Source organism: Pinus tabuliformis, chromosome 6 (assembly GCF_031772625.1).
Source record: "Pinus tabuliformis cultivar Carrire ecotype Pingquan chromosome 6, CPIR1, whole genome shotgun sequence".
Taxonomy (NCBI): Eukaryota; Viridiplantae; Streptophyta; class Pinopsida; order Pinales; family Pinaceae; genus Pinus; species Pinus tabuliformis.
Window position 1 is genome coordinate 343,062,560 of NC_142292.1, and position 26,047 is coordinate 343,088,606.

Here is a 26,047-nt window from a genome sequence, read left to right on the forward strand (position 1 = left end):
ACAAAAGTAAACTATGAAACATCACTAGTCACCACTGACCAGTACTACTAGCTACTGCTAGAGGAGCCAACATCATCTAGCTCAACCTTTGAATCAGAGTCAGACAGGGAAACCCATGGCTCCTCCTCATCATCATCTCCAACTGCAACTGTACAAGTGGTAGCACTAGCAGGCTGTGCACCAGCTGCACGCTGAGATAGACGAGATATGCGCTTCCATCATGGCTGAGCAGAGGAAGTGCCTGCAACTAGAGGACTTGGGGTTGGGCTTGAGGCTGCAATTTTTAATTGCCTCTTCTCACTCACTTGAACACACTCGGATTCACTAAACAAGGGTTTGAATTTTTTATTCTTGAAAGTTGAAACATGTAAACAATCTAAACATTTTGCAGTTTTTATTCAATTTAGATTCTAAACTATATTTTGATTCAAATTCCTAAGCAAAAATAATCTAAAAACAAACCAATAGAAATATTTAAGAATCCATTTGTGTAACAAAGATTGAGAGAGATTAAAATACATACCTGGCAACAGCAAATCGACACCTTGAGTCTCTCACATTGAGCAGTGGACAAATCTCCAAATCCACACCACAAAACTAGTAAATCTCCTCCTCTTGGGCAATGGCAAAACACCTCCTCTCTCCACAGGGATGAACGGCATAAAGAAGAGTGAAAAATTAGTGTGATTTTTAGCCTTTTCCAAAACTAGTAAATCTCCTCCTCTTGGGCAATGGCAAACACCTCCTCTCTCCACAAGAATGAACGGCATAAAGAAGAGTGAAAAATGAGTGTGATTTTCAACCTTTTCCCTCACTTATCTATGGCCTGGGCAGGCTTCACGAATTTTTGGTTTGACTCCCGATAAAATCTCGTCTTTTTCAATAACATCACAATTTTTTTGTTTTCGAAAAAATCACCAAAAAATCAGACCCTGCCGATTTTATCGCGACTTTTTCCACACTGATCCAATGATCATGCTTTGGCTCAACTTGGAACTGACTGAGAACATTCACTGCAAAACATATGTCTAGTCGACTATTCACCAAGTACATCAATGAGTCAATCAATTGTCTATACCCGATCGGATCCACTGGGCTTGATTCAGAAGTCCTTAGGCTCTTCAAGTTTGTGATCATGGGGGTTGTCATAGGTTTGCAATCCATCATGTCAAACCTCTTCAGCATCTCGATCACATACTTTCCTTAACCTAGATAAATCTCATCGGGTCCCTACCAAACTTCTAATCCCAAATAGTAGTGCATCTGCCTTAGATCCTTCATGTCATATTATGTTGCTAGTTGTTTCTTGCACTCTTGGATTTGATCTTCCACACTTTTCAAGAGAAGATCATCCACATACAGAAGATGATTATAGGCTCATTCTTCACTAACTTGATATAGAGATTTAGATCAGCAGAACTCTTTGTGAAGCCCAATCTTTGTAGGTATACATCCATCCCTACATACCATGCCCTTAGTGCTTGCTTAAGGCCATATAATGCCTTTTTCAACCTGCAAACATAAGCCTCTCTATCTTTGACTTCAAATCCCAAGGGTTGCTCTATATAGACTTCTTCATCAATTGTGCCATTCAGGAATGCAGTCTTGACATCCATTTGATGAATATTCCATCCCATTGATGCTACCAAAGAGACCAGTGAACATATAGTTGTATACCTTGCTGTGGGAGCAAATGTCATTTCATAATCGATGCCTTCTTGTTGAGAGAAGCCCTAGCCACAAATCTTGCCTTATACTTATCAATACTTCCATCTACTGCATGTTTAATCTTGTAGAGCCATTTGGAATTCATTACAGATTTGTCTTCAGGCCTAGGTACGATCTCCCAAACTCCATTTTTCATTATCGATTGATACTCTTCATTCATGGCATCCTTCCATTTTTGATGGTTGACAACCTCTTCAAAGGTGGATGGCTCTGCTTCTATTAGCTTTGTCATGTATGTTGCATACCCAGAATATCTTTTGGGCTTCTTACTTTCCCTAAATGTGCCCTTGGTTGCTCCATGTCCCTCTGCATCTAAAAGAGTAGATTTCAACCAGTTAGGTCTCTTTCTAGTTTCGGGGATGACCACAGGTTGCATGAGTTCACTGGGACCTTCATCTTCATGATTTGATTATTCTTCCTCCCTGGTGCCTTCCTCTTCGAATATAGGAAGTTCTTCATCATTAGAGTCCATCAGGAGATCCTTTGATTTCTTAAATGCAATACTTTCATCAAATATCACATCTCTACTAACTTATATTCAGTGTCCTTCCTTTATATAGATCCTATAGGCCTTAGAAGAATTACTATAGCCAACAAAAGTTCCTTTCATGCCTGAAGGATCCAATTTCTTTCTCTTGTCCTTCAGTATATGAATATAGACAGGACAAGCAAAAATTCGGAGATGGTCCACACTTGGTTTCTTCCTAGTGAATGCTTCTTCGGGATTCATGTTATCTAGTGACCTGTGGGGACTTCGATTTTGAATGTATACAGCAGTCTTAGTTGCTTCACCCCACAAGAATTTTGGCAAATCTTGATCATGTAACATGGCTTTTACACTTTCTTCAATAGATCGATTCTTTCGTTCTGCAACTCCATTTTGTTCGGGATTGTATGGGACTATCAGCTCCCTCTTAATCCCAGACTCCTTACAGAAGGCTATGATTTCCTTTGAACTATAATCTCCTCCATTATTGGACCTTAATATCTTTATTCTCCTTTCTGTGAGGTTCTCCATTTCAGCTTTGAATTCTTGAAATCTGACGAATACTTCATCCTCGGATTTCATCAGATAAACCCAAGTTTTCCTTGAATGGTCATCAATGAATGTTACATAATATAAGTGACTCCAAAAGACTTTGGAGACATAAGACCACAGACATCGGAATGAACGAGATCCATAATTTCTTTTGACCTTGAAGCACTGTTTCCAAATGGTCTTTGGTATTTTTACCTAATGCACATCCCTTGCATACTCCTTCACGATCCTACTTGAGTTCAGGGATGCCATTCACCATTGAATTTAGGGTTGGTAAGATTTTGTAGTGAAGGTGACCAAACTCAATGTGAACCAAAGCTTGAGAGAGGGGATTCTGCAATCTATAGAGTCTTCCTTCAAGGATCCCAATCATCTTTGCATTTTCGATGCTAGAGTTTTTATCCCATACTACAACCTTTCCATCTATGAAAGCAATTCTATCTCCCTTGTCTTCTAGACATGAAATAGAAAGTAGATTCTTATGCAAACCTGGAACAAATAGGATGTTGTTGAGATGAATATTTCCTCCATTCTCCAGCTCTAGCAAGGTTAACTCGCAGGATAGCTCTTCTTGTCACCAAGATCAATGGAGTAAGAATATTTTCCTCTTGATAATGTCATTAGTTGCTTGTGTTCACCAGTCATATATCTTGATGCTCCATTGTCGATCACCCAAATATTCTCATCTTCAAATGTGCCAGTAAGTACTGAGAATAGTCCTTTGTCCTTTGTAGATGTCTTGGTCATATCCTTCTTGAGAGAAAATAGGAGATCCCATAGCTTTTTAATGCCCTTCTTCAGATGACTTGCCACCATTATACACTTCTTCAAGAACTTCTTCAATGTAGTAGAGATATTCATCGTGCCATTAGCCAACCTTAGCTCTGATACCATGTTGAGAAATCTATAGGGCAATAGTTAGGATGATTTCTCTTTTCTCGATAACTGCTTGTGATGTCTTTTTGCTTTGCTTACTTATGAGCTTCCTCTTCTTATTATTATGTTTGTCCTTATCATGAAACAACTACCAAAAAAGAAGAACATGAACATAGAATATAGGCTACAAGCCAGGGCCAAAACCTCTCCAATTAAGCGGAAAACCCGTAAATCTATTCTCTTATAGATTTTTCAATTGACGGATTCCAAGACCAAGTCTGACCTCCCTGATGATGTGCTTCCTTTGTCCAAGTCAAACCCAATCAAATCTCTTCCAACAACACAATTTCAACCCCTAGCTTCAGGCCACTACTACAAGTTTGAAATTTTCGGCCCCTACAATTGCTACTGCATCCACACGCGTGAGCTAAATTTAGCCTTCCAAAGCCTTCTAGCAACTTTGCTTGGCTTGCTTCCTTGTCTAGGCTGGTAGATTACCTATTAGGCTCCTCTTCCTGCAACTTGAGAATTTCGACCTTGAAGCAATAAACCCTAGCCTTCCTTCTTCGCGCGTGTGATAAAGAAGTAGCCCAAAAACCTTCCTTCTTCGTCCTTCTCCTTCATTAGCCTTCTCATGCTTCACCTTTTCTTAGATGATGAGAAGTGAATGTATCTCCAAAGGAGGTCAAGTTCTCTCCTTTATTTAGGCTTCTCATGTGAACATGGCTCCAAAAAATAGGTCGACTTCTCAGCTGCTAGGCCGACTTGGTCTTGGGGGTATTTTGACACTTTTAAATACAAAAATAATTCTTTTTACAAGTTACAATGTGCCTAATGGGGTCTTCAACATATGATAATAACTCTTTTGACTTCTTGACCTAGGAGAAACCCTAGAAGCACTCAATGGATGCTTGACCTCTAAAATAAAAAACCTTGAGCATGAAACCCATGCTCCAAAAATAACAATAATAATTTTTCTTTCATTTTACAATATACAAGAATCAAAAGTACATTTCATATTTATGAAGACTGAACCTAGTTAAACATTTTTCAACAGGTGGTCCTATCTTCTTACAACCAAGCTTATGCTTGGAGGTGAATTTTAAATGCACTTCTAGTCCTAGAATGAAATGCAAGATATGACTAGATGCTTCAATGAGATTATTAAGTGGATTAAGCACTTAAAGACAAATTATTAAGATCAAAATGCTTATAGTGATATTCAAATTAAGATCAATTAGAAGAAGAATTTAAAGAGCAATTGAATGACTATCTCAAATGAAGCAAGATAAACAATTCCAGTGAAACACAAGTGATGACACAATGATACACGATTAGCAAAAAGTTATTTGAAATTCACTTATGGTCACAAGAACAGATTAGAGCACTTAATGAAACAATGGGACAAGGCTAGCAATTTAAATGAGATTAGCAATTCCAAGAGCTTATCAATATGTCAACAAGATTTTATCTTCGCAATGATGATTAGACCCAATAGCAAGTTCCCACTTAGATCATAAGCCAGTAAAGTACATTAGATGACAATAGAAACAAGCTCAAAATGAGATTGCTAAGAGTGATTAAAAATGAATGCTAGATACACAATGCAATGATGCAATGATGCAATGACAATGCACAATGCAAGAGGAAAGCCAAGGCAAGACTTTTATGACCAATTCACCAATAGATTTCTTACAATGCTATCACTGTGAAAATGCACCAGATCTAAAGAAATCAGACCAGCAAGCTATTAATGTTAGATCAGTCGCAAAACTCTTCTTGTAACTCAACCAATTCAATGTTTATTTAGCCCTTTAATCAAGATGATGATTCTTTAGTATATTAGGCTTACTTAAATGAGTTTTTAAGAGCAAGATGCCAACAATTGTACTATTGTAACAATTATATCAGACTGCTGCAAATTCAGATCAGACTTCTGCAATATGTATCAGACTTCAGAAATGCATAGGACAGCCAACATAAATCAACTAGATTGATGAATTAAACCCTTATAATCAAAGTATGATGTCTTATATGAGTTATTAGCTTGTTATTTAGTTGATTAGGCTTATGATTTTGATATATATGCCACTGAAATCTTGATGTTCAGATCTGATTTAATTTATGCAGCAAATAAAATAGAAGATAGGGAAGAAACCAAACCCTTAAGGCCTCTAGGCCTTTGACCAAAGGTTGATTCAGCTAGTCAAGGCACCAATGAGGCTAGTTTTGGCCTTGAGTGCACTTTGTGAGATTCCCAACACCTGCAACCACAACTGTAAGTCTAAAATATGATAGACCAGCAACCAAAGACCCCATGGCCAAGACAAGATGGGCCTCCTAGGCTAGCAGCTAGATCCAAAAGTGGCCTTAAGGCTAGCGGCTAGATCTCTAAAGGCTGGAATGATGAATCAAACAAACTTTTGACCCTTGAAACCCTTACTTGATGGATAATAAGCCTGCAAAATCAAGATTAGCTCACAAAATGGCAAAAATATGATGGAAAACCACTACAAACCCTTGCCAAAATTCATTGTAGGCCTGCAAAACAAATTGTTAGCCTTAGAAATCACTTGCAAATAGGAAGATGAGCCTCTTTAGGGTTGCGGCTAGGCCTTAGAGACCTAAATAGGGTTGCGGCCTACCCAAAAAGGTCTCTAGAAGGCTACGACTAGGGCTTTCAGCCCTCAAAACCCTGAGGCTAGGCCAGAAAAGGCCTCTAGGCCTTGCAGCTACGACAATATAATCTCTAAATGCAAAAATTTGCGTTCAAACTCAAGAACCCACCTCCAAAACAACTTCAGAAGATAGCCTACCCAGGAAAACCCTAGTTACAGCATTAGAAAAACCCTCTAGGGCTAGCAGTTTCCTCTTCCAGGGCTAGCGTCCATATTTGGGGACTTGGGTCTTGCAGATCTTGGTCTCCAGGCCCTAGATCTAACATCCCCAGCGCAACACACTTCCCAGAAAGGCTGACACTAGCCTTAAAACCCAACAGTTTGGGTTGAATAATGGCTAGTCACTTTTGCTTCAGATTTGCCTTTGAAATTTCGAAATCAAGTGCTTGCAAGATGAATAAATAGAGTCCAAGATAAAATATCTTGAAAAATCTAAAATCAAACCCCAAATTATTATTTACAAATGAGAAAAATAATTTGCAAGGTTAGAAATAATTTACAAATTATTTACAATAGTCTACAAAAGAAAATTAGCTCTATTTAGCAAATAAAACATTACTAGCCCAAGTAGATTTTAAAGAAAATACTTTGATAGAGAATAATGTTAATTTACTAGCCAAACCCTCCTGCCAAAAATAAATCGTTAGGTTAAAGCTTGAGGCCAAACAAGATTGATTTCTTCCCTCAGTCTATGTACTTGGAAATCTCCAAGGGCTAGAGTACTTGTACATCTCTATTCAACTCAAAAGATTGATTCTTAGTTTCAAAGGGACCTAGATCTATACTCAAAACCCTCAAGATCTAGAGATCCCTGCTAGATCAAGTGAGCAGTAAATATATATCCAAGATCCAGCACCTAAGGCAAGATACTTGTACCAATAGATGCTCCTACTACCAGCTATTGAAATAACAATACTCAATAAAAATTTAAATTTTAGAGCGTGCAGCGCAAAAATACCAGCACGTACCACAAATCAGCAAGAGAGAAACACCTTGAATTGAACCCCAAAGTCCTTATTAAAGCAAAAATTCCGGCAGAGCTTAGCTCAGTACAAAAATTTCAGTCTAGTTAGATCATGATTACAAGAGGAGCTTGAGAGCTTCTTTATATAGAAAAAATAAGAAGAAATAACTCCTCCAAGTGGAAATAACAGCTACTTTCTTTTTAATCCATGCCAAAACCAGATTTTGTCCCTTGATCTTGAAAAAAATCGAATTTGTTGATGAAGGCCTTGATCTTGGTCCAAAAAATATTTTTTCCAACCTTTTTACCTTGAAAAATGATCTTTGACTCAACCACAATGGTCCAACAACTTAATTTTTCTCAGAAATTGACTTTTCCTTTGCTAGAGGACCTCATAAAATTAATTTTTTTCACACCCACGAATTTCTTCTCCAAAATTTATTTTTTCCACTTCGAGTGTAATTAAATTTCCCTTCATTTTATTTTTTGGATAATTTATGGCTTAATTTTAATTTTATTTTTTGCCATAAATTAAAATTAAAAAGACTCAAAAGGGGATTAATTATTTTTCCACCTTCTAAGTGTATCTAAAAAAATATTTTTGATAACGGTGTCTATGTATGAGGAACCATTCACCAAAATTATTTCTAAACACACATTTACATCAAATATTATAATATCAACCCTTAGAAGGGGAAATACACAATAGACCCTTGAGACTCAGCCAAATTCTGCGACTAAGACACATGATCTAGTATGAGAAATACATAGACTTGATAAACACTAGGACTCACCTAAGACCTCGTCAATGAGTTTCACCCTAGCTTTGGGGTATATCTGGGAGAAAAACTTTGCCAATTATCTGTGTTTACAAACACACATAATTTGGGGAGGTTAAAAAACTCCCTAGGATGAAACCCTTTGAGAAGAATCACAGGCTTACTTAGGTGTTATTGCATGGTTTAATAGTCATACTAGAATCATTTACGATAATTTTGTAGAATTTGGAATTACAATGATGAAATTGACTCAAAAAAAATGGGTTGCTGCTATATACTCTGCTTCTTGGATTGTTGACATGTACATGGTTAACAGGATCCAAACCCTAGAGCTAGGGTTTCATCAATGCATCATCTCATCCATGTAAGTCAGCATACTAAGGACATCAATGATGATATCATGCACCCGCTTTGGCATCAACGACAACATACTCAACATACAGTTACTAAGGTGAGGTCAGGGTGACTTCCCACATAAATGCCTAGCCTGACCTTACCCACATACAATAATAGATAATAACGTTGACCAGGTAGGCTATGAAACCATAGCCTTGTAAATCAATAATGAGGGCACTTTAGCCATAATGTCAAGTAACTACAAGTGAAGATTCCCGCAATCTCAACAACAAAGCCCAAGAAAATATATAGACAACATAAACAGGAGTTTCAAATAATTGGTTTTTGACAACATGCTTCAAATAATTAGTTTTTGACAGCATTGAATTTTCTTGTGCTTCCCAAATTGAGGCTAGGAAATAGAAACTTGAGCAAGATAATCTCTCTAAGATATGTTTAACAACTAGTGAAGTATGGTTTGCATAAGAGCAAATGTGTTTCGCTAATAAATTTAACTGTGAAACAGTTCTATGTTAACACATACTGAACTAAATTTGTTTTCTTTAATGATAAATTATAATTAATTGGGTAGAGAAAAAAAATTAATTGAATTGGCTAATGGATATTATGCTGAGCTTCTATTATTATTTTGTGAATCCTTAGTTGAATGTGTTAAAATTGGCAACTAAGGCCAAACTCCATGTGGGTCATCTTATTTATGCAGCTGTTCTTGGATTCCTCTCATCAAGAGGTGTAGGATTGATCTAACAATCATCCGATTCCGACATGTATTCATGGAGATATGAATTTATTTGTATTTCTTGACAATTTGTCAAGGTCGGCCAGCAAGTAAAATTGTGTTGCACACCCCCAGCTAAACCTCAACGTGGCATATAAATAGAAGAGACCTTGAGGCATTAGTTCACTCATCTCATCCTCACATCTCTTCTCTCTCCTTGTCTCTTGGGTATACGAAGGAGAAAGAAGACTCTCTCTCACGTGGGAAAAGAGGACGCAGTTAGGGCATCATTGTGAGAGGACGCAGTTAGGGCAGCAAGGACGCAGGAAGGTGCAGCAAGTGATTAAGGACTGCGTTGACCAGCGTATAGGCAGCATTGACTGCAGATTTGTGTGGGCAGCCTCTCCTAGGCTAGCCGCATTGTTGGACAAGTCTGCATTGACTTGTTGGAGGGCACATTTGTGACAGTGTTGACTGGTTAGGGCTGGCTGCAGTATGCTGTAGCATTGACTGCTGTTTTGACCATCTTACATTGACTGTTTTGGGCTGCTATTACTGCTGTTGGAGACCAAGTTCTCCTAGGTTGTCTTGAGGACATTTTGGGAGCTGATTGATCACCCTTGCTATTGCTGTTCAAGGGTTTCATTACTGCTGTTGTAAATCACAGATTTGTGATATTGTACTATCTCTCTCTCTGCTGAATTATTGAAGAATATAGAAGAATTGATCAAAGGGTTTCCCTGCATTGGGGTTTGTCCCTGGCTAGCGCCACATCTTGTGTCTCTTGTCTCGGCTTGTCTTCTATTGATTTCATTTATGTTCTATCAGCGTTTTACTTTCATGTTAATGTGATTGTTATACTGGAAACTGACATTAGGTTAATAAGAAGAACTGAAGTAAATTGCTCATAGCATAGAACATACCATAATTTAACAGAATGTTTATAGAAACCTGTCATATTTATCCTATTTAAAAATTCCTCGTATACTTGGAATTTTCTAAGAACCTGCTACATTGATGACTATATTCGATATGTGCCAAGATAATTCATACCTTTAACTGGGGAATCAGGGCTGGCCCTTCATATGAAAACCCTGTATAAAGTTGCACAAGAGTTGCTCCAGCTCGTATTTTCTTATATGCATCTTCACCACTATATCATAACCAAAACGGCATATAGGTTTTAGATTATCAGCATAAAAGGTGCAAATAGATCTGTATAAAATGACAAAATGATTCTGGCACAGCAGCCACAATTATACATATGATACCTGCTAATGCCCCCACAGCCAATAAGAGTAATTCTTCCCTGAATTTCAATAAACATATATAACATATGAGAACATCTATTAAAATCTAGCTCTGTATGAACAAAAAGAAATCAAGGTAAAGTATTCATTGAATAAATTTATGAATCAACTTTATTTAAAGCTAACCTACTAAACTTTTCTCACAGGATTGAAAAAAGCCAAGTCGCATGTAAAAAATTTACCTATATTGGTGCATAGCTAATAAACATTCAGGGGACTTTCTAGGGGTATTTCTGAGTACATCATACTTAAGCATCATGTTTAATATACATACCCGTGTAAGTTGGTACATTTCTCGTAGGGTATTAGTAGACAACATGAACAGTGGCTTTCCACTCAAGCCACCAACTTCATCAGCATGTGGCAAGCCTATGACAGAATCTGGCCTTGAAACAGTTGTATTCGATATAATCTGCAGAATGTAATCCACAAGAACTAAGATAAGAATTTAATACATGACGAGCATTGCAGTGCCATATGCCACAGGAAAACATAAAATGATATGGGGAGAAACATCAGTGGAACCATTTTTGGTTAAAAGATGTGTGATGCCAGTAGGATTAAAATTAGTTTGGTAGATAATGTATGTTTTTGTAAATCTAGAATTTTAGAGGCAAAGTTAATTGCAAACAGAGTTTTTGTGAATCCTTGTACCTGTATACAAAGAGCAGTGTGAAACACTTGTTTCATTACATGGCACTTAATCTCTAGACAAGACCAGTGAAATAAAACAAAATGTTTATCTCATGGTTTCTTTTTATAGGCACATCCATAAATATACAGGAAACTGGGAATAGTTTCATTCCTAATTCCCATTAACCTGAGGCCTAGTTCTTATACTTCTAATTAGCATGTTATGAATGTATAGAATTAAGATTCTGATTGGTGACCATAATTGTAAATTAATGACTACAGATCGCTCAAGTTTTTAACAAATGACCACAAGTGCAACCAATGTTATCAGAACCGAACTGGTCATTGAACTGGTCAACCCCATAACTAGAAACCGGACTGGAACCAGAAAAAAACCAGACGAAAAACCAATCGACCAAAAACTACATAAAATATTCAAATTTAAAAGAAAAACACATATTCATGTGCACATATATGAATCCAAATCATTTATACACAAGTATGCAAAAGTTCTCATTTATATGGCAAGTAAGAGTGATGTAACAAAAATAGCACTTACTACAACACATCTCTAAACCAAAGTACATCAACAAAGAGGCTCTAGATGGCGTCCAGTGTCAGAGAAAAAAAATCATGCTACAACAAATATCTAAATATCATCAAAATCATTGCCTACATTGGGATCCCAATCATCAATATCACCCTCTAAGCATTAAAATATGATAGAAAAAACTTCACATGTCAAATCAAGATTTTGTTTGGGCGATGGGTATATTTTTACTATGGTCATGATCAATGTGGAAAAATTCGAAATCGGGATTAAATTGGAAAAGGGTCCAAAATTGAAAAACTCATTAAAGTTGGGAGTTTTTTGAAAAAGTCAGCAAAATTAAAAAAATACAAAAATATTCATTTTTGTTTTTAGCATCTAAAGTATTCATAACATCAAATAAATGCATTTCCACATAAACATGTAAAGAAAGCTAATATATAATATGTAAATGAAGTCTAGTGCTACATCACATATCAAAATAGTGAATCAAGTCCTGAATCTTGAGTCTTGTCTCAGTCTCAACTTTCAAGAGTCAAAATATCAACAAAAAATATAATAAATGTATATCATGAGTCATTTACATGTCATAAAGTAATCAGTCACTGAGATCCTGTGCCCCTTTTATGGGAATAGGGAATGGCTTTGCCTTTTACTCTAAAGGAAAAAGGCCATGCCCCTGGGAATCCAAATGGACTCAATTGTCCTCTAGAAGCCAATAAAAGAGGTGGCATCTATCCTCTGTTGTTGCTGCCCATCCTAGATTGTGTCACCTCCTCCTCATCATCCTCCTTCTACTTAGCTTCCTGACCCTAAGGTTGCTCCTCCTCTACCTCTGGTTCTCCCTCCCCTGCAACTACTACCTCCTCTGCCGCTAGTGCCTCAGGATCCACATCTAACCAATCAGGGATTGAGTCCATGGTCGGCCTCTCAGTCTCGACCAGGGTTGCGGGGGACCCCCCCCCTCACGTCCCCGCTCCCAATTAAAACTCCAGGCAGGAGTTATTCGAGAGAAAAACGCTCCCTGGGTTTTTGGGAGCGTTCGCTCCTTGACTGCTCCAGTATGCTCCAGGAGCGTCTTTTTAGAGGAGGGGGCAGTCGGGAAGCAATCGCTCCCGACTGCTCCCCCCTCTGAAAAAATGCTCTCGTTCGCCGACACAAAAAAAGGTCGCGCAGCCAAGAGAGAGAGCAATGGCCGGTGGCAGATAGGAAAGGGAGGGAAAGGGGAGGGGGGAAAAGATAAATAGACCCTCTCCCCTCCCATTATTCACTTCATCCATTGAAAGCAAGAGGAGCAAGAGAGACTTTGGAGCTTGGAGAGAAGAGCTTGGGGGAGCTTGAGGAGCTTGCAAGGGGAGATTGGAGCTTGGGATTGAAGGCCAAAGAGGTAGGATCTACACTCTAATCTAGCATTTTTTTTATGTTCATTGCTAAATAAATAAATAAATAAATTCTCTATTTCCCATTCCCATTCCTCCATTTTTTTGCAAACTCAAAACTTCAAAGTTCAAACATCATGGTTATATGGCTTGACATTTTCTTCTTCTTGGTTCCTTTTTTGGTTATTATGGTGTTGGAGAGTAGAAGGAGAGTTGATCATGAAGAAGAGGATGAAGAAGTGGGTTATAGTGGATTTGATGAAAACCCCAGAGAGAAGTACCTTGGTGGGGAGGAAGAGAGTGAACATGATTCAGCCCAAAAAATTAAACTATGAAAAATTCTGAAGCTACACATCAGAAATCCTACTATAATCATTGGTTAATCATCTCCTACTTGTTTTACATTCAACAAGTTATTTAATTATTTAAATAGCGATGAAAACACTATTGCAGACTACACATACATACAGATCATGAACTGAAATAAAACGAGACAAATACACAAGGGAGACCATTATTTTTCGACAATCGTCCCCGAAAAACCCAATGCGAGAAAACCGAAGCAACATATAGAGGCTTTGTATCAATGTTGCAATAATCGTTATCGGGATAATATCTGCAAGGGAAAAAATCGGGAAAAAATTGTAAAATACAAAAATATTCAATTTTTTTCAATTTTTTTAATATCTAAAGCATCTACAACATAAAATAAATACATTGACACATAAATATGATAAAAGAACTAATATATAAGATGTGTAATATCATTTCTAGTGCTACATCACACATAACAATGAATCATGTCCTAAATAGTCAGTGTTGACTCCTGAGTCCCAACTCAGCCTCAAAATATCAACAAAAAATATAATAATGTATCTCATATCATGAGCCATAATGTCATATACAATGAAATGAACCAAATAACTAATACCACTGATTTCCTTTGCCCCTCTTGCGAGAAAATGCAATAGTTTTCCCTTAGATGTAGATACCGGTGGAGTTGGCAGTGGACTCTGTTGTGCTCTAGAAGCTGAAGAACTAGGAGCTACAGGAGGTAGACCGCGTCCTCTACTGGTAACAGTGCTCCTCCTCCTCATCAAAAAATTGGCCAAAAAAAAAAATTATCAAGATTTTTTCCCAAAAAATTGTGATTATTTCAAGTTATTGCAAATTTTTGTGAAAAAAATTAACATAAAAATCGGGCGATATTATCGCCAAACTCAAAAAATCACGATTTTCCAATATTATCGCGATTTTCGCAACACTGGTTTGTATTATTAAGCAGATTTTTTAATACAGCTAGGGTGCCAAATCCGTCTCACCCAACAAAGAATAAACTCGACAGAAGTACCTCTATCTAGAGACAGATGAACAAACCCCACAAGTGACTGTGTTGTTCCCAGTGCTGGGCAGTGATTGTTGCTCCAAGCTCTGCGCTGGAACTGCGTCACCTCCTCTAAGAGTTGCGTCACTACGACACTGCGTCAGAGCTCTCCATCTGCGTCACTGCGTCAAAGCTCTCCCTCTGGGTCTCTACATAAGAGCTCTCCCTCTGCGTCAGAGCGACATTGCGTCACTGCGTCAGAGCTCTCCCTCTGGGTCTCTGCCTCTCTGCTATGTATTCTCGGCCTTGGACTGAAGTACCTCTGCCGAACTGCCCCTCACTGCAACAGATCACTTGTTCAATTTTCTCAGCAAACCTCGCCGAAGAAAAATCGAACTGACTGATCTCTCAAGTGTGTCTCCAACTGACCCTCAAGCCTCCTCTTATACTTTTCTTATTGATAAATCAAGCGCTGAGATTAAGTCTCTAATCAACAGCTACGATTAAAACAGACTTGATCCTAGTCACTTAGAAGTTTCTCACCCATATTCTTATTAATAACCATTAATATTTTTATTTTCCTAAGTTTAGACTTAGGAACCCATTAAAAATATTAATTATTTTAATAACTCGTCATCCAGGTGGAATTTCTGCAAACGATTTCTGGGTTTTGGAGATCTCGTGTGTTCTAGACCCTTCACAAAATTCGAAGCTAGAGCACATCCAATGCTACCAAAATCAACATAAACAAGACCAAACCCCATTATAGAAATATGTTTCTAGGGTTGAAGGAGGGAAAGGGGATGGAACCACAATATTTGATAGCCCCATTGCAACAAAACTTACACAGGTTCATACACCTATGCCAAAAGGCACCTCTGTAAGAAAAGGACATGGGATGAAGATAAACCCATAGGAAACAAAACTTGTGCAAGTGTGTCAACAACAGATAGAGCCAAATACGTAAGGGAAGAGCAGGAAGCCCTATACAAATCTAAAAAATCAAAGGGTTTCTTTGAGCATAGCTCACAATAACATCAACATGCACAAAGAACTCCTTCAGCATCCTCCCATGGTAGTGGATATGGAGGCACAAGATCAAACATCTCTTTAAGGAATAGAACCATATTAGATTTCCCTGATGAAGGGTGTAGGAATGATGTGGATTCAAAAATTTACAGGTTTCTCTATGCATGTGGGATACCATTCAATGTTCTTTGCTCACCTTATTCGTACAAAATGGTTTCTACCATAAATGATGACCCTAAAGGATACAAGAGCCCTGGATATGACAAGGCTAAAACCGTGGGACTTGATCACGAAAAACAAAAATATCACATTCTTTGAGTAGAATGACAAATTCTTGGACTGAGCATGGGGTGTCCATTGTATCCAATGGATGGACAAATGTAAAAGGCAAGCCATTCATAAGTGTTCTTGTTGTGTCTGTTAGTGGTGCAATATTTCTTTCAGCATATGATTACCTAGAGAAGTTCAAGACCGGCATCAACATTGCAGAACCATTACTTGAAACAATTGAACGTATTGGGCCATAAAATGTCATCCAAGTCATCACTGATAATGTTGTTAATTGTAAGGCAATGGGAGCAATTATTGAGGATAAATACCCCAACATATTTTGTTCTGGTTGTTTGGTTCACATAATGAACCTTTTGATGCATGATATTATTAAGAACAAAAACCAACAACACAAATGGATCGGTGATTTGTACAAGAGAGGCAAACAAATGATAAAATTTATTACAAATCATAGCAATACCCATGGGCTTTTCTGTTGATTTGGGGTAGCAACGGATGTGCTCTGGTCACGAAATTTGGTGGAGAGGTTGGGGCACATGAGATCTCCAATACCCATAAAGGGTTTGGGCAGATTCTAAACAGTTCACGACATATTAAAATAATTAATATTTTTAATAGAGTCCCTAAAAGTCTAAACTTAGGGAAAATAAAATATTAATGTGTATTAATATGACACTGTGTTAAAATGGTCCAAAAGACATGGAACAAGCCAAATCTAATCTTAGCCGTTGATTAGGGACTTAATCTCGGCCGTTGATATGTCAACAGGAAAAGTATAAGAGGAGGCTTGAGGGTCACTTGGAGAATACACCAGAGTGATCAATCATTCTATTCTCTAGAGCGGGCTTTATTAAGAGAGATAGAATTAGTGATCGGGAGTTGCAGCTGAGGGGCATTGAGTACAAAGAAACAGAGAGGCAGAAATAGTGCTGGGAGAGTAGTGCAGTAGCCGAGGAGAGTGACGCAGAGCCAACCAGGGCTCACGCAGAGGCAGTCGGGAGCTGTGCAAAGCTTCAGAGGGACCAACGTTGCTAACGCAGAGTGCCAGAGGACTGACGCAGGGCCTCCTAAGGCCGACGCAGACCCATCCGGGGTCACTCAGGGCCAGCGCTGGGCAGAGAGGGGCTGACGCAGTCCAAAGAGAGGTTGACGCTGGGGTTTCTGGGGCAGATCGGTGCTGAGGAGCTGTCGGAAGGATTATCCGCGGTTTGAGCCAGGAGATTTGTTAGAAACTGAGATGTATTACTGCAAAGGAAATTCTCTGTTGAGTAGGCCAGTTTCGGCACCCAGATTGTACTCTGATATTGCTTTAATAAGAAAACCCTCAAATAGCTGCACTAGTTTTCCCACATTGGGTTTTTCCGGGGACATTGGTCCAAAAATAATGGTGTCATATGGTGTGATTGTTTCTGTTTCCTTTAGTTGTTATCTGTAATATGTTGAGCATGTACTAATGTTTATTTTCAGTATTTACAATTTAAATAACTTGTTAAGTAAAATAACAAGTAAGTAGGAATAAATCGGATAAAGTGCATGGAGGATTTCTAACTAAGTAGACTTAGAAACTTCAACATGGTATCAGAGCGTGATTGCAGATCACAGGAGGACTAAGGACATTAGCTGAGTGGAGCAATAACAGCAGAAAACAGTTGTCCCAAGGTGACAAAAGTTGTTTCTAGCAGAGCAGCAACAAGGGAAGGGTGACACAGTGCCTGCATCATCAAGGGTGACCCTGGAAGAGGCAGTGCATGTTGAAGTTTCTAAGTTTACTTAGTTAAAAACCCTCCATGCACTTTATCTAATTTATTCCTACCTACCTGTTATTTTCCTTAACAAATTATTTACAATGTAAATACTGAAAATAAACACTAGTGCATGCTCAACATATTACAGATCAGTGACTAAAAAGAAACAAAAACAAACACACCATATGACACCATTATTTTTGGACCAATGTCCCCGGAAAAATCCAATGTGGGAAAATCGGTGCAGCTATCTGAGGGTTTTCTTATTAAGCAATATCATAGTACAATCTGGGTGCCGAAACTAGCCTACCCAACAGAGAATTTCCTTGGCAGTAATACCTCACAGTTTCTAACAAATCCACTAGATGAAACCCCGGATAATCCTTTCGGCGGCTACTCAGCACCAATCTGTCCTAGAAACCCCAGCGTCTGCCAAACTGGACTGTGTTAGCCTCTCCTAGCCCAGCATTGGCCCTACGTCAGCCTATCTTGGCCTACGTCAACCCTAGAAGGCCCTGTGTCAGCTCTCTAAGACTTTGTGTCGGCTACGATGGCCTCTCTGGTGCTCTGCGCAGCTCTTAGCTGCCTCTGTGTAGCCCTGCGTGAGCATTGGATGCTCTTGCATCTCTCTCTCCGGTTGTTATGCTACTCTCTCGGCACTATCTCTGCCTCTCTGTCTCTCTGTACTCAATGCCCCTCAGCTGCTTTCCAATCACTGATTCTATCTCTCATAGCAAACCCCACTTTAGAGAATAGAATGACTGATCACTCTGGTGTCTGCTCCAAGTGACCCTCAAGCCTCCTCTTATACTTTTCCTGTTGACATCTCAATGGCTGAGATTAAGTCCCTAATCAACGGCTAAGATTAGATCTGGCTTGATCCATGTCTTTTGGACCATTCTAACATAGATTCATATTAATACACATTAATATTTTATTTTCCTTAGGTTTAGACTTAGGGACTCCATTAAAAATATTAATTATTTTAATATCTCCTTATTTGTTTAGAATCTGCCCAAACCCTTTCTAAGTATTGGAGATCTCACGTGCCCCAACCTCTCCACCAATTTTCGTGGGTAGAGCACATTCGATGCTACCCCAAATCAACACTCCCTCTTAGCGAAGACTATGCTCTAGCAATACTCCTCATTGAGTATTACTCTAATCATCCGGCATCAGTACCTGTGTTGATGCTAGGCCTTCCTTCCCAACATCCTCTGCACTGCTGCCCATGGTTCTGCCACTGCCACTGCTGCATCTATACGACAGCTCCATTTGCATTCGTGTTGTTGTTGGTCGTTTCTCCTAGCACTGCATCCGCACTGCACCTCCTCTCATCATGTTGCATCGTGTTACCCACTGCTGCACTGCAACTCAGTTACTGAGAAGTAAGTAACTAATCTCCCAACTAACCTCCCTGTTGGGCTAGAGACACCCACTGATGTTGAAGCTCCCTCTACCGCTAACAAGTGCTCCCTCTCTAACCTCTACGTTGCTGCAACAACTCCTTGCATTTCGCACCGTTTCACATCTCTCTGTGCCATCTTGCACTGGTGCAACACTCCTATGCCTCTCGCACTACTGCAGCCTGCTAGCCTTGTGTTGTCTCGGGACTCCAGCACTTAGCTCTCTCTGCCGCTCCATCCGCATATGTCTCTACCCACTCAGCTAGTGCTGCTACTCCTCATCGGGGCTCCTGTAGCAAGGTCTAATCCAAGAGGTTGGGTACCTCAAAGATCCTACCCCTCATTGCCTATAGTCCATCTGACTACAACTCGATGTCTCCCCACTTCCTCTCAAGTGGGCGCATGTGCACTCATGGCACAGTCATCGTCTGTCAAAACTTCCTTCTCTGCCCGTGCTGGCACTGCCTTAGTCTCGAAAGACTCTCCCTTACTCTTCTTCCTTGGACACTGGGTCGCATAATGACCCGGCTCCCCATAGTGGAAGCACTTGATCTCGAAGAGATCTTTATTCTTCTGTTTTTCTTGCTTTCCCTCAGATGTTAGGGCAACATCTTCCTCCTCCTGCTTGACTTTGATCACCTTGCTGCTGCTACCTATCTTCGATTGTCATCTAATCTCTTCTTGGCGAAGAGCCGCCCACATCTCGTCCCAAGGTGGGAGAGTCCCTCTGCCCAGTATACTCTGGACAAATACCTCCCAGTGTTCTGAGACAGCATTCAGGGTTGTCCTCACCATTATCTCCTAATCTGGTGTCGCCCTTATAGTAGTCAACTGATCTCGGATCTCATTCAGTCCTCCGAGAAAGGTGTCAATCGATTGTCCCTTCTTCATCTGATACGACCTCATCTGATTCTCGAGTAGCATTCTTCTCTGCACAGAAGTATGCTAGTACAGCTTCTTGAGAGCCTCCCACATCTCAAATGTCATTTCCTTCTTGGCTATGTGTGGTACTACATGATCCTTGACCCCGTCAAGGATAATGCTCTTGGCCCTTGCCATCGCCTCCTCGTACCTATCATTATCACTGGGGTCGACTGGGACAGCTATTACCTTCAAGGCAAAGTTCTTGACACGATTCTTGTCAAGTACGAATAAGATTTTGGCCTTCCAGACTGCGAAGTTCGATGCTCCGTCCAGTCTATCCTGGTCTCTTACTCCGTGTAGTGCCATGATGCTCCTCTACTTCCCTCCTGGAAGTTCTCTGTTCGACTCCTCTGAGTCTCTACTTCCCATCTTGAAGTTCACTTCTGGACTCCCTCTGAGTCCTGATTTCCCTCCTGGAAATCCTTCTACCGCTTGTCGAGATGCCCCCTACTCTGATCGTCTTGTGCAACCGCACCACTAATCCGGGTTCCTCAGCTAGAAACCCTTATTAGCAACTCCTCTGGCCTTGCTCTGTCAGGTACTGTTCTGACTACAGTACCTCACCAGCTCCACTTTGCAATATTCCTGCAATGTTCTAAACACCAACAACTGCCTATCTGTGGACTGCGTCAGCCCCTCTCTGCATCACACTGGCCCTGCGTCACCCTAGATGGGTCTGCGTCAGCCATGGGAAGCCCTGCGTCAACCCTCTGGCCCTCTGTTGACCTTTATGAGGCTCTGCGTGGCCCTGCATGAGCTCTGGCTGCCTCTGCGTCACTCTTCTTGGCTGCTGGAAACAGCGTCTGTCACCTCAGGACAGTTGTTTTCTGCTGCTATTGCTCCGCTCGACTAATGTCCTTTAGTCCTCCTGTGATCTACAATCACGCTCTGATACCATGTTGAAGTTTCTAAGTTTACTTTGTTAAAAACCCTCCATGCACTTTATCTGATTTATTCCTACCTACTTGTTATTTTCCTTGACAAGTTATTTACGATGTAAATACTGAAAATAAACACTAGTGCATGCTCAACATATTACAGATCAGCAACTAAAAAGAAACAAAAACAAACACACCATATGACACCATTATTTTTGGACCAATGTCCCTGGAAAAACCCAATGTGGGAAAACCGGTGCAGCTATCGGAGGGTTTTCTTATTAAGCAATATCAGAGTACAATCTGGGTGTCGAAACTGGCCTACCCAACAGAGAATTTCCTTAGCAGTAATACCTCTTAGTTTCTGACAAATCTACTGGCTGAAAACCCGGATAATCCTTCCTGCAGCTACTCAGCACCAATTTGCCCCAGAAACCCCAGCGTCTGCCCAATCTAGACTGCGTTAGCCTCTCCTAGCCCAGTGTTGGCCCTGTGTCAGCTCTCTGAACCTCTGCGTCAGCTACGCTAGCCTATTTGGTGCTCTGCGCAGCACTTAGCTGCCTCTGCGGAGCCTTGCATGAGCACTAGCTGCTCCTGCATCTATCTCTCTAGTTGTTCTGCTGCTCTCCCGGCACTATCTCTATCTCTCTATCTTTCTGTACTCAATGCCCCTCAGTTGCTCTCCAATCACTGATTCTATCTCTTAGCAAACCCCGCTCTAGAGAATAGAATGACTGATCACTTTGGTGTCTGCTCCAAGTGACCCTCAAGCCTCCTCTTATACTTTTCCTGTTGACATCTCAACGACCGAGATTAAGTCCCTAACCAACAGCTAAGATTAGATCTGGCTTGATCCATGTCTTTTGTACCATTCTAACGCAGATTCATATTAATACACATTAATATTTTATGTTCCCTAAGTTTGGACTTAGGGACTCCATTAAAAATATTAATTCTTTTAAAATCTCCTGATCTGTTTAGAATCTGCCCAAACCCTTTCTGGGTATTGGAGATCTCATGTGCTCCAACCTCTCCACCAATTTTCGTGGCTAAGTCACATCCGATGCTACCCCAAATCAACGACGCAGAGGCTAAGGAAGGCAAAGGGAGCCTCACGCAAAGCCACGCAATAGCTGGGAGAGCTGACGCAGTTGGCTGAGGAGGCTAGGTTGCTGGTGTCGGGATTACACAAAGCCTAGGAGCTCTCACCTTCAGGTTGCTAAGATTTAGAAGGTTGTGGGAATATTGTAGAGTGGAGCTGGTGAGGTATTGTAGTCAGAACAGTACTTGACAGAGCAAGGCCAAGAGGAGGGATTTGCTACTGACGGTTTCTAGCCGAGGAACCTGAATTAGTGGTGGGTTGCACAAGACGATCAGAGTAGGGGGCATCTCGATAGCAGCTGAAGGATTTCCAGGAGGGAAATTGGGACTAAGAGGGAGTCCAAAAGAGAACTTCCAGATGGGAAGTAGAGACTCGGAGCAGTAGAACAGAGAACTTCCAGGTGGGAAGTAGAAGCGCATCATGGCAATACACGGAGTGAGAGACTAGGATAGACTGGACGGGGCGTCGAACTTCGCAGTCTGGGAGGTCAGAATCTTATCCGTACTTGACAGGAATTGTGTCAAGAACTTCGCCTTGAAGGTTATAGCTATCCCAGTTGACCCCAATGATAAAGACAAGTACGAGGAGGCAATGGCGAGGGCCAAGAGCATAATCCTTGACAGGGTCAAGGACCATGTAGTTCCACACATTGCCAAGAAGGAAACAGCATATGAGATGTGGGAGGCCCTCAAGAAAGTGTACCAACATACTTTTGTGCAGAGAAGAATGCTACTCGAGAATCAGTTGAGGTCGTATCAAGATGAAGAAAGGAGAACTGATTGACACCTTCCTCGGAGGACTAAATGAGATCCGAGATCAGTTGACTGCTTTAGAAACCACGTCAGATCAGGAGTTGATGGTGAGGACAGCCCTGAATGTTGTCTCAGAAGACTGGGAGGGTATTTGTCCAGAGTATACTGGGCAAAGGGACTCTCCCACCTTGGGACGAGATGTGGGCAGCTCTTCGCCAAGAAGAGATCAGACAACAATCTAAGACAGGTAGCAGTAGCAAGGGGATCAAAGTCAAGCAAGAGGAGGAAGATGTTGCCCTAGCATCTAAGGGAAAGCAAGAAAAGCGGAAGAAGAAAAATCTCTCCGAGATCAAGTGCTTCCGCTGTGGGGAGCTGGGGTCATTATGTGACCCAGTGTCCAAGGAAGAAGAGTAAAGGAAAGTCTTCTGAAACTAAGGCAACGCCAGCAAAGGGCAACGAAGGAAGTTTTGACAGACGATGACTGTGCCATGAGTGCACATGCGCCACTTGAGAGAAAGTGGGGAGACATCAAGCTGTAGTCAGATGGACTACAAGCAATGAGGGGCAGGATCCTCGAGGTACCCAGCCTCTTGGATTAGACCTTGCTACGGGAGCCCCAACGAGGAGTAGCAGGACTGGCTGAGTGGGTAGAGACGAATGCGGATGGAGCGGCAGAGAGAGCTACAGTGCAGGAGTCCCGAGACAGCGCAAGGCTAGCAAGTTGCAGCAGTGCGAGAGGCATAGGAGTGTTGCACCAGTGCAGGATGGCACAAAGAGGTGTGCAACAGTGCGAGATGCAAGGAGTTGTTGTAGCAGCGCAGAGGTCAAAGAGGGAGCACTTGTCAGCGGTAGAGGAAGCTTCAGCATCAGTGGGTGTCTCTAGCCCAACAGGGAGGTCAGTTGGGAGATCAGTTACTTACTTCTCAGTAACTGAGTTGCAGTGCAGCAGTGGGCAGCATGATGCAACATGATGAGAGGAGGTGCAGTGCGGATGTAGTGCTGGGAGAAAGGACCAGCAGTAGCATGGATGCAAAGGGAGTTGTCGTACAGATGCAGCAGTGGCAGAACCATGGGCAGCAGTGCAGAGGATGTTGGGCAGGAAGGCCTAGCATCAGCACAGTTACCGATGCCGAATGATTAGATTAATACTCAGTGAGGAATATTGCTAGAGCACAATCTTCACTAAGAGGGGGTGTTGATTTCGGATAGCATAGGATGTGCTCTAGCCACGAAATTTGGTGGAGAGGTTGGGGCAAATGAGATCTCCAATACACACAAAGGGTTTGGGCAGATTCTAAACAGTCCAGGAGATATTAAAATAATTAATATTTTTAATGGAGTCCCTAAGTCTAAACTTAGGGAAAATAAAATATTAATGAGTATTAATATGAAACTGTGTTAGAATGGTCCAAAATACATGGATCAAGTCAGATCTAATCTTAGCCGTTAATTAGGGACCTGATCTCGGACGTTGATATGTCAACAGGAAAAGTATAAGAGGAGGCTTGAGGGACACTTGGGGAATACAACAAAGTGATCAGTCATTCTATTCTCTAGAGCGGGCTTTGCTAAGAGAGATAGAATGAGTGATCGGGAGTTGCAACTGAGGGGCATTGAGTACAGAGAAACAGAGAGGCAGAGATAATGTCGGGAGAGCAACGCAGTAGCCGGGGAGAGTGACGTAGAGTCAGCCAGGGCTCACGCAGAGGCAGCCTGGAGCTGCGCAAAGCCTCAAAGAGGCTAGCTTTGCTGACGCAGAGGGCCAAAGGGCTGACGCAGGGCCTTCTAAGGCTGACGCAGACCCATCTGGGGTGACGCAAGGCCAACGTTGCGCAGGGAGGGGCTGACGCAGTCCAGAGAGAGGCTGACGTTGGGGTTTCTAGAGCAAATTGGTGCTGAAGAGCTGCCTGAAGGATTAATCCGAGGCTTCAGCCAGGAGATTTGTCAAAAACTGAGAGGTATTACTGCCAAGGAAATTCTCTGTTGGGTAGGCCAATTTCAGCTCCCAGATTGTACTCTGGTATTGCTTAATAAGAAAACCCTCAGATAGTTGCATCGGTTTTCCCACATTGTGTTTTTCCGGGGACATTGGTCCAAAAATAATGGTGTGATTGTTTATGTTTCTTTTAGTTGTTGATCTATAATATGTTGAGCATGCACTAGTGTTTATTTTCAGTATTTACATTGTAAATAACTTGTTAAGTCAAATGACAAGTAGGTAGGAATAAATCAGATATAGTGCATCGAGGGTTTCTAACTAAGTAGACTTAGAAACTTCAACATTTTCCACAGTCACTCAAGATTGGAGCTGTTGAAGATTGCGAAGACTAGATTTGCTAGCTATTACCTCACCTTCAGGTGCCTCTTGAAGGTAAGAGAGTCATTGGCTAGCATGGTATCAAGTCCACACTGGCAAGTATTAAAGGACAGGGCTACAAATGTAGCTGACAAACAAGGTTTTGAACAAGTGGAGGAGACCGCTCCTGATGCTCTGTTTTGGGCACGTGTGAAGCAAGTATTGGAATTCACTAAGCCCATTTATAACATGATTCGTTTTGCAGATACATATAAACCAGTGATTGGGGAGGTGTATGAGCAGATGGATACCATGTTGGGGCAAATAAAAGATATTGTTTAGAAAGATGATCCCAACTTGTATACATTGATTCACAATTGTGTGTGTACACGATGGAAAAAACTTAATGTTCCACTACATGCCTTCGCGTATATCCTTATGCCAAAATACTACTCTCCATTTTGGTTGGGCCAACCTGCACCTAGGGGTGGGGTTATGGTCAAACCCCATACAAATCCAGAGTTATCTAAAGGATATATGCAAGAATTAGACAAGTTGGTACCTGACAGGGAGGAGTGTGCTAATCTGCGTCTTGAATTAGGCAGATACTTCAGTTGCACTGGTTTGTTTGGTTCTTTGCATGCAATGGAAAATAGAGACAGATTTGATGCTCTCACATGGTGGGAAGCATATGGTGGCATGGGACTTTTGCCAAAATTGGCAAAAAATTGTTCTCTCACAAGTTGTAAATACTTCTTCTGCAGATAGGTGTTGGAGCACCTACAACTTCATACATAATGTGAGAAGAAACAGACTCAATGAAAACCAGGCAAAAATCTCGGTTTATGTGCACTACAACTTGAGGTTGTTGAGTCATTATTGTGATCGGGCTTATGGGGATCCAACATATAAAATTTGGGACAAGCACCAAGACGACCATAATTTAGAGGATGGCACTATACATCTTGAAGAACTGGAAGCAAAACTTATGAGAGATGAAGATGAAGCAACAACAACCATGCCACCCCCACCATCCAGTAGCAGTGTCAGTGCTTGAGTTCCAAGTCTTGTTCCTTTGTTGTCGCCGCCTCCATGTACATCCTCACGTGGAGGGCATGTGCCTTCTAGTTCTGGTCGTGCGACTATGCGCGAGGAGACTCCTAGAAGACCACCACGACCTCCTCAAAAATTAGACATTTCCCCTTGCTGCAAGAGGAAGTTGTACATGATAGATTCACTTGCCTTTTCTATTTTCTAGTAGTTTTAATAATTGTTGACTCTTTCATATT

At 41.0% G+C, this 26,047-nt stretch overlaps 1 protein-coding gene across 1 annotated transcript in view; it reads right to left on the reverse strand.

Moving 5' to 3' along the window:
* Positions 1 to 26,047, reverse strand: part of PYRD (pyrimidine d) — a 302,811-nt gene that overhangs the window by 68,140 nt on the left and 208,624 nt on the right. Inside the window, exons 8-10 of the mRNA XM_089415909.1 lie at positions 10,724 to 10,861; positions 10,411 to 10,448; positions 10,193 to 10,292 (exon numbers count right to left, since the gene is read on the reverse strand). Of these exons, the coding sequence (XP_089272035.1) occupies positions 10,193 to 10,292; positions 10,411 to 10,448; positions 10,724 to 10,861 (276 nt within the window). The remainder of the gene's footprint in view (positions 1 to 10,192; positions 10,293 to 10,410; positions 10,449 to 10,723; positions 10,862 to 26,047) is intronic.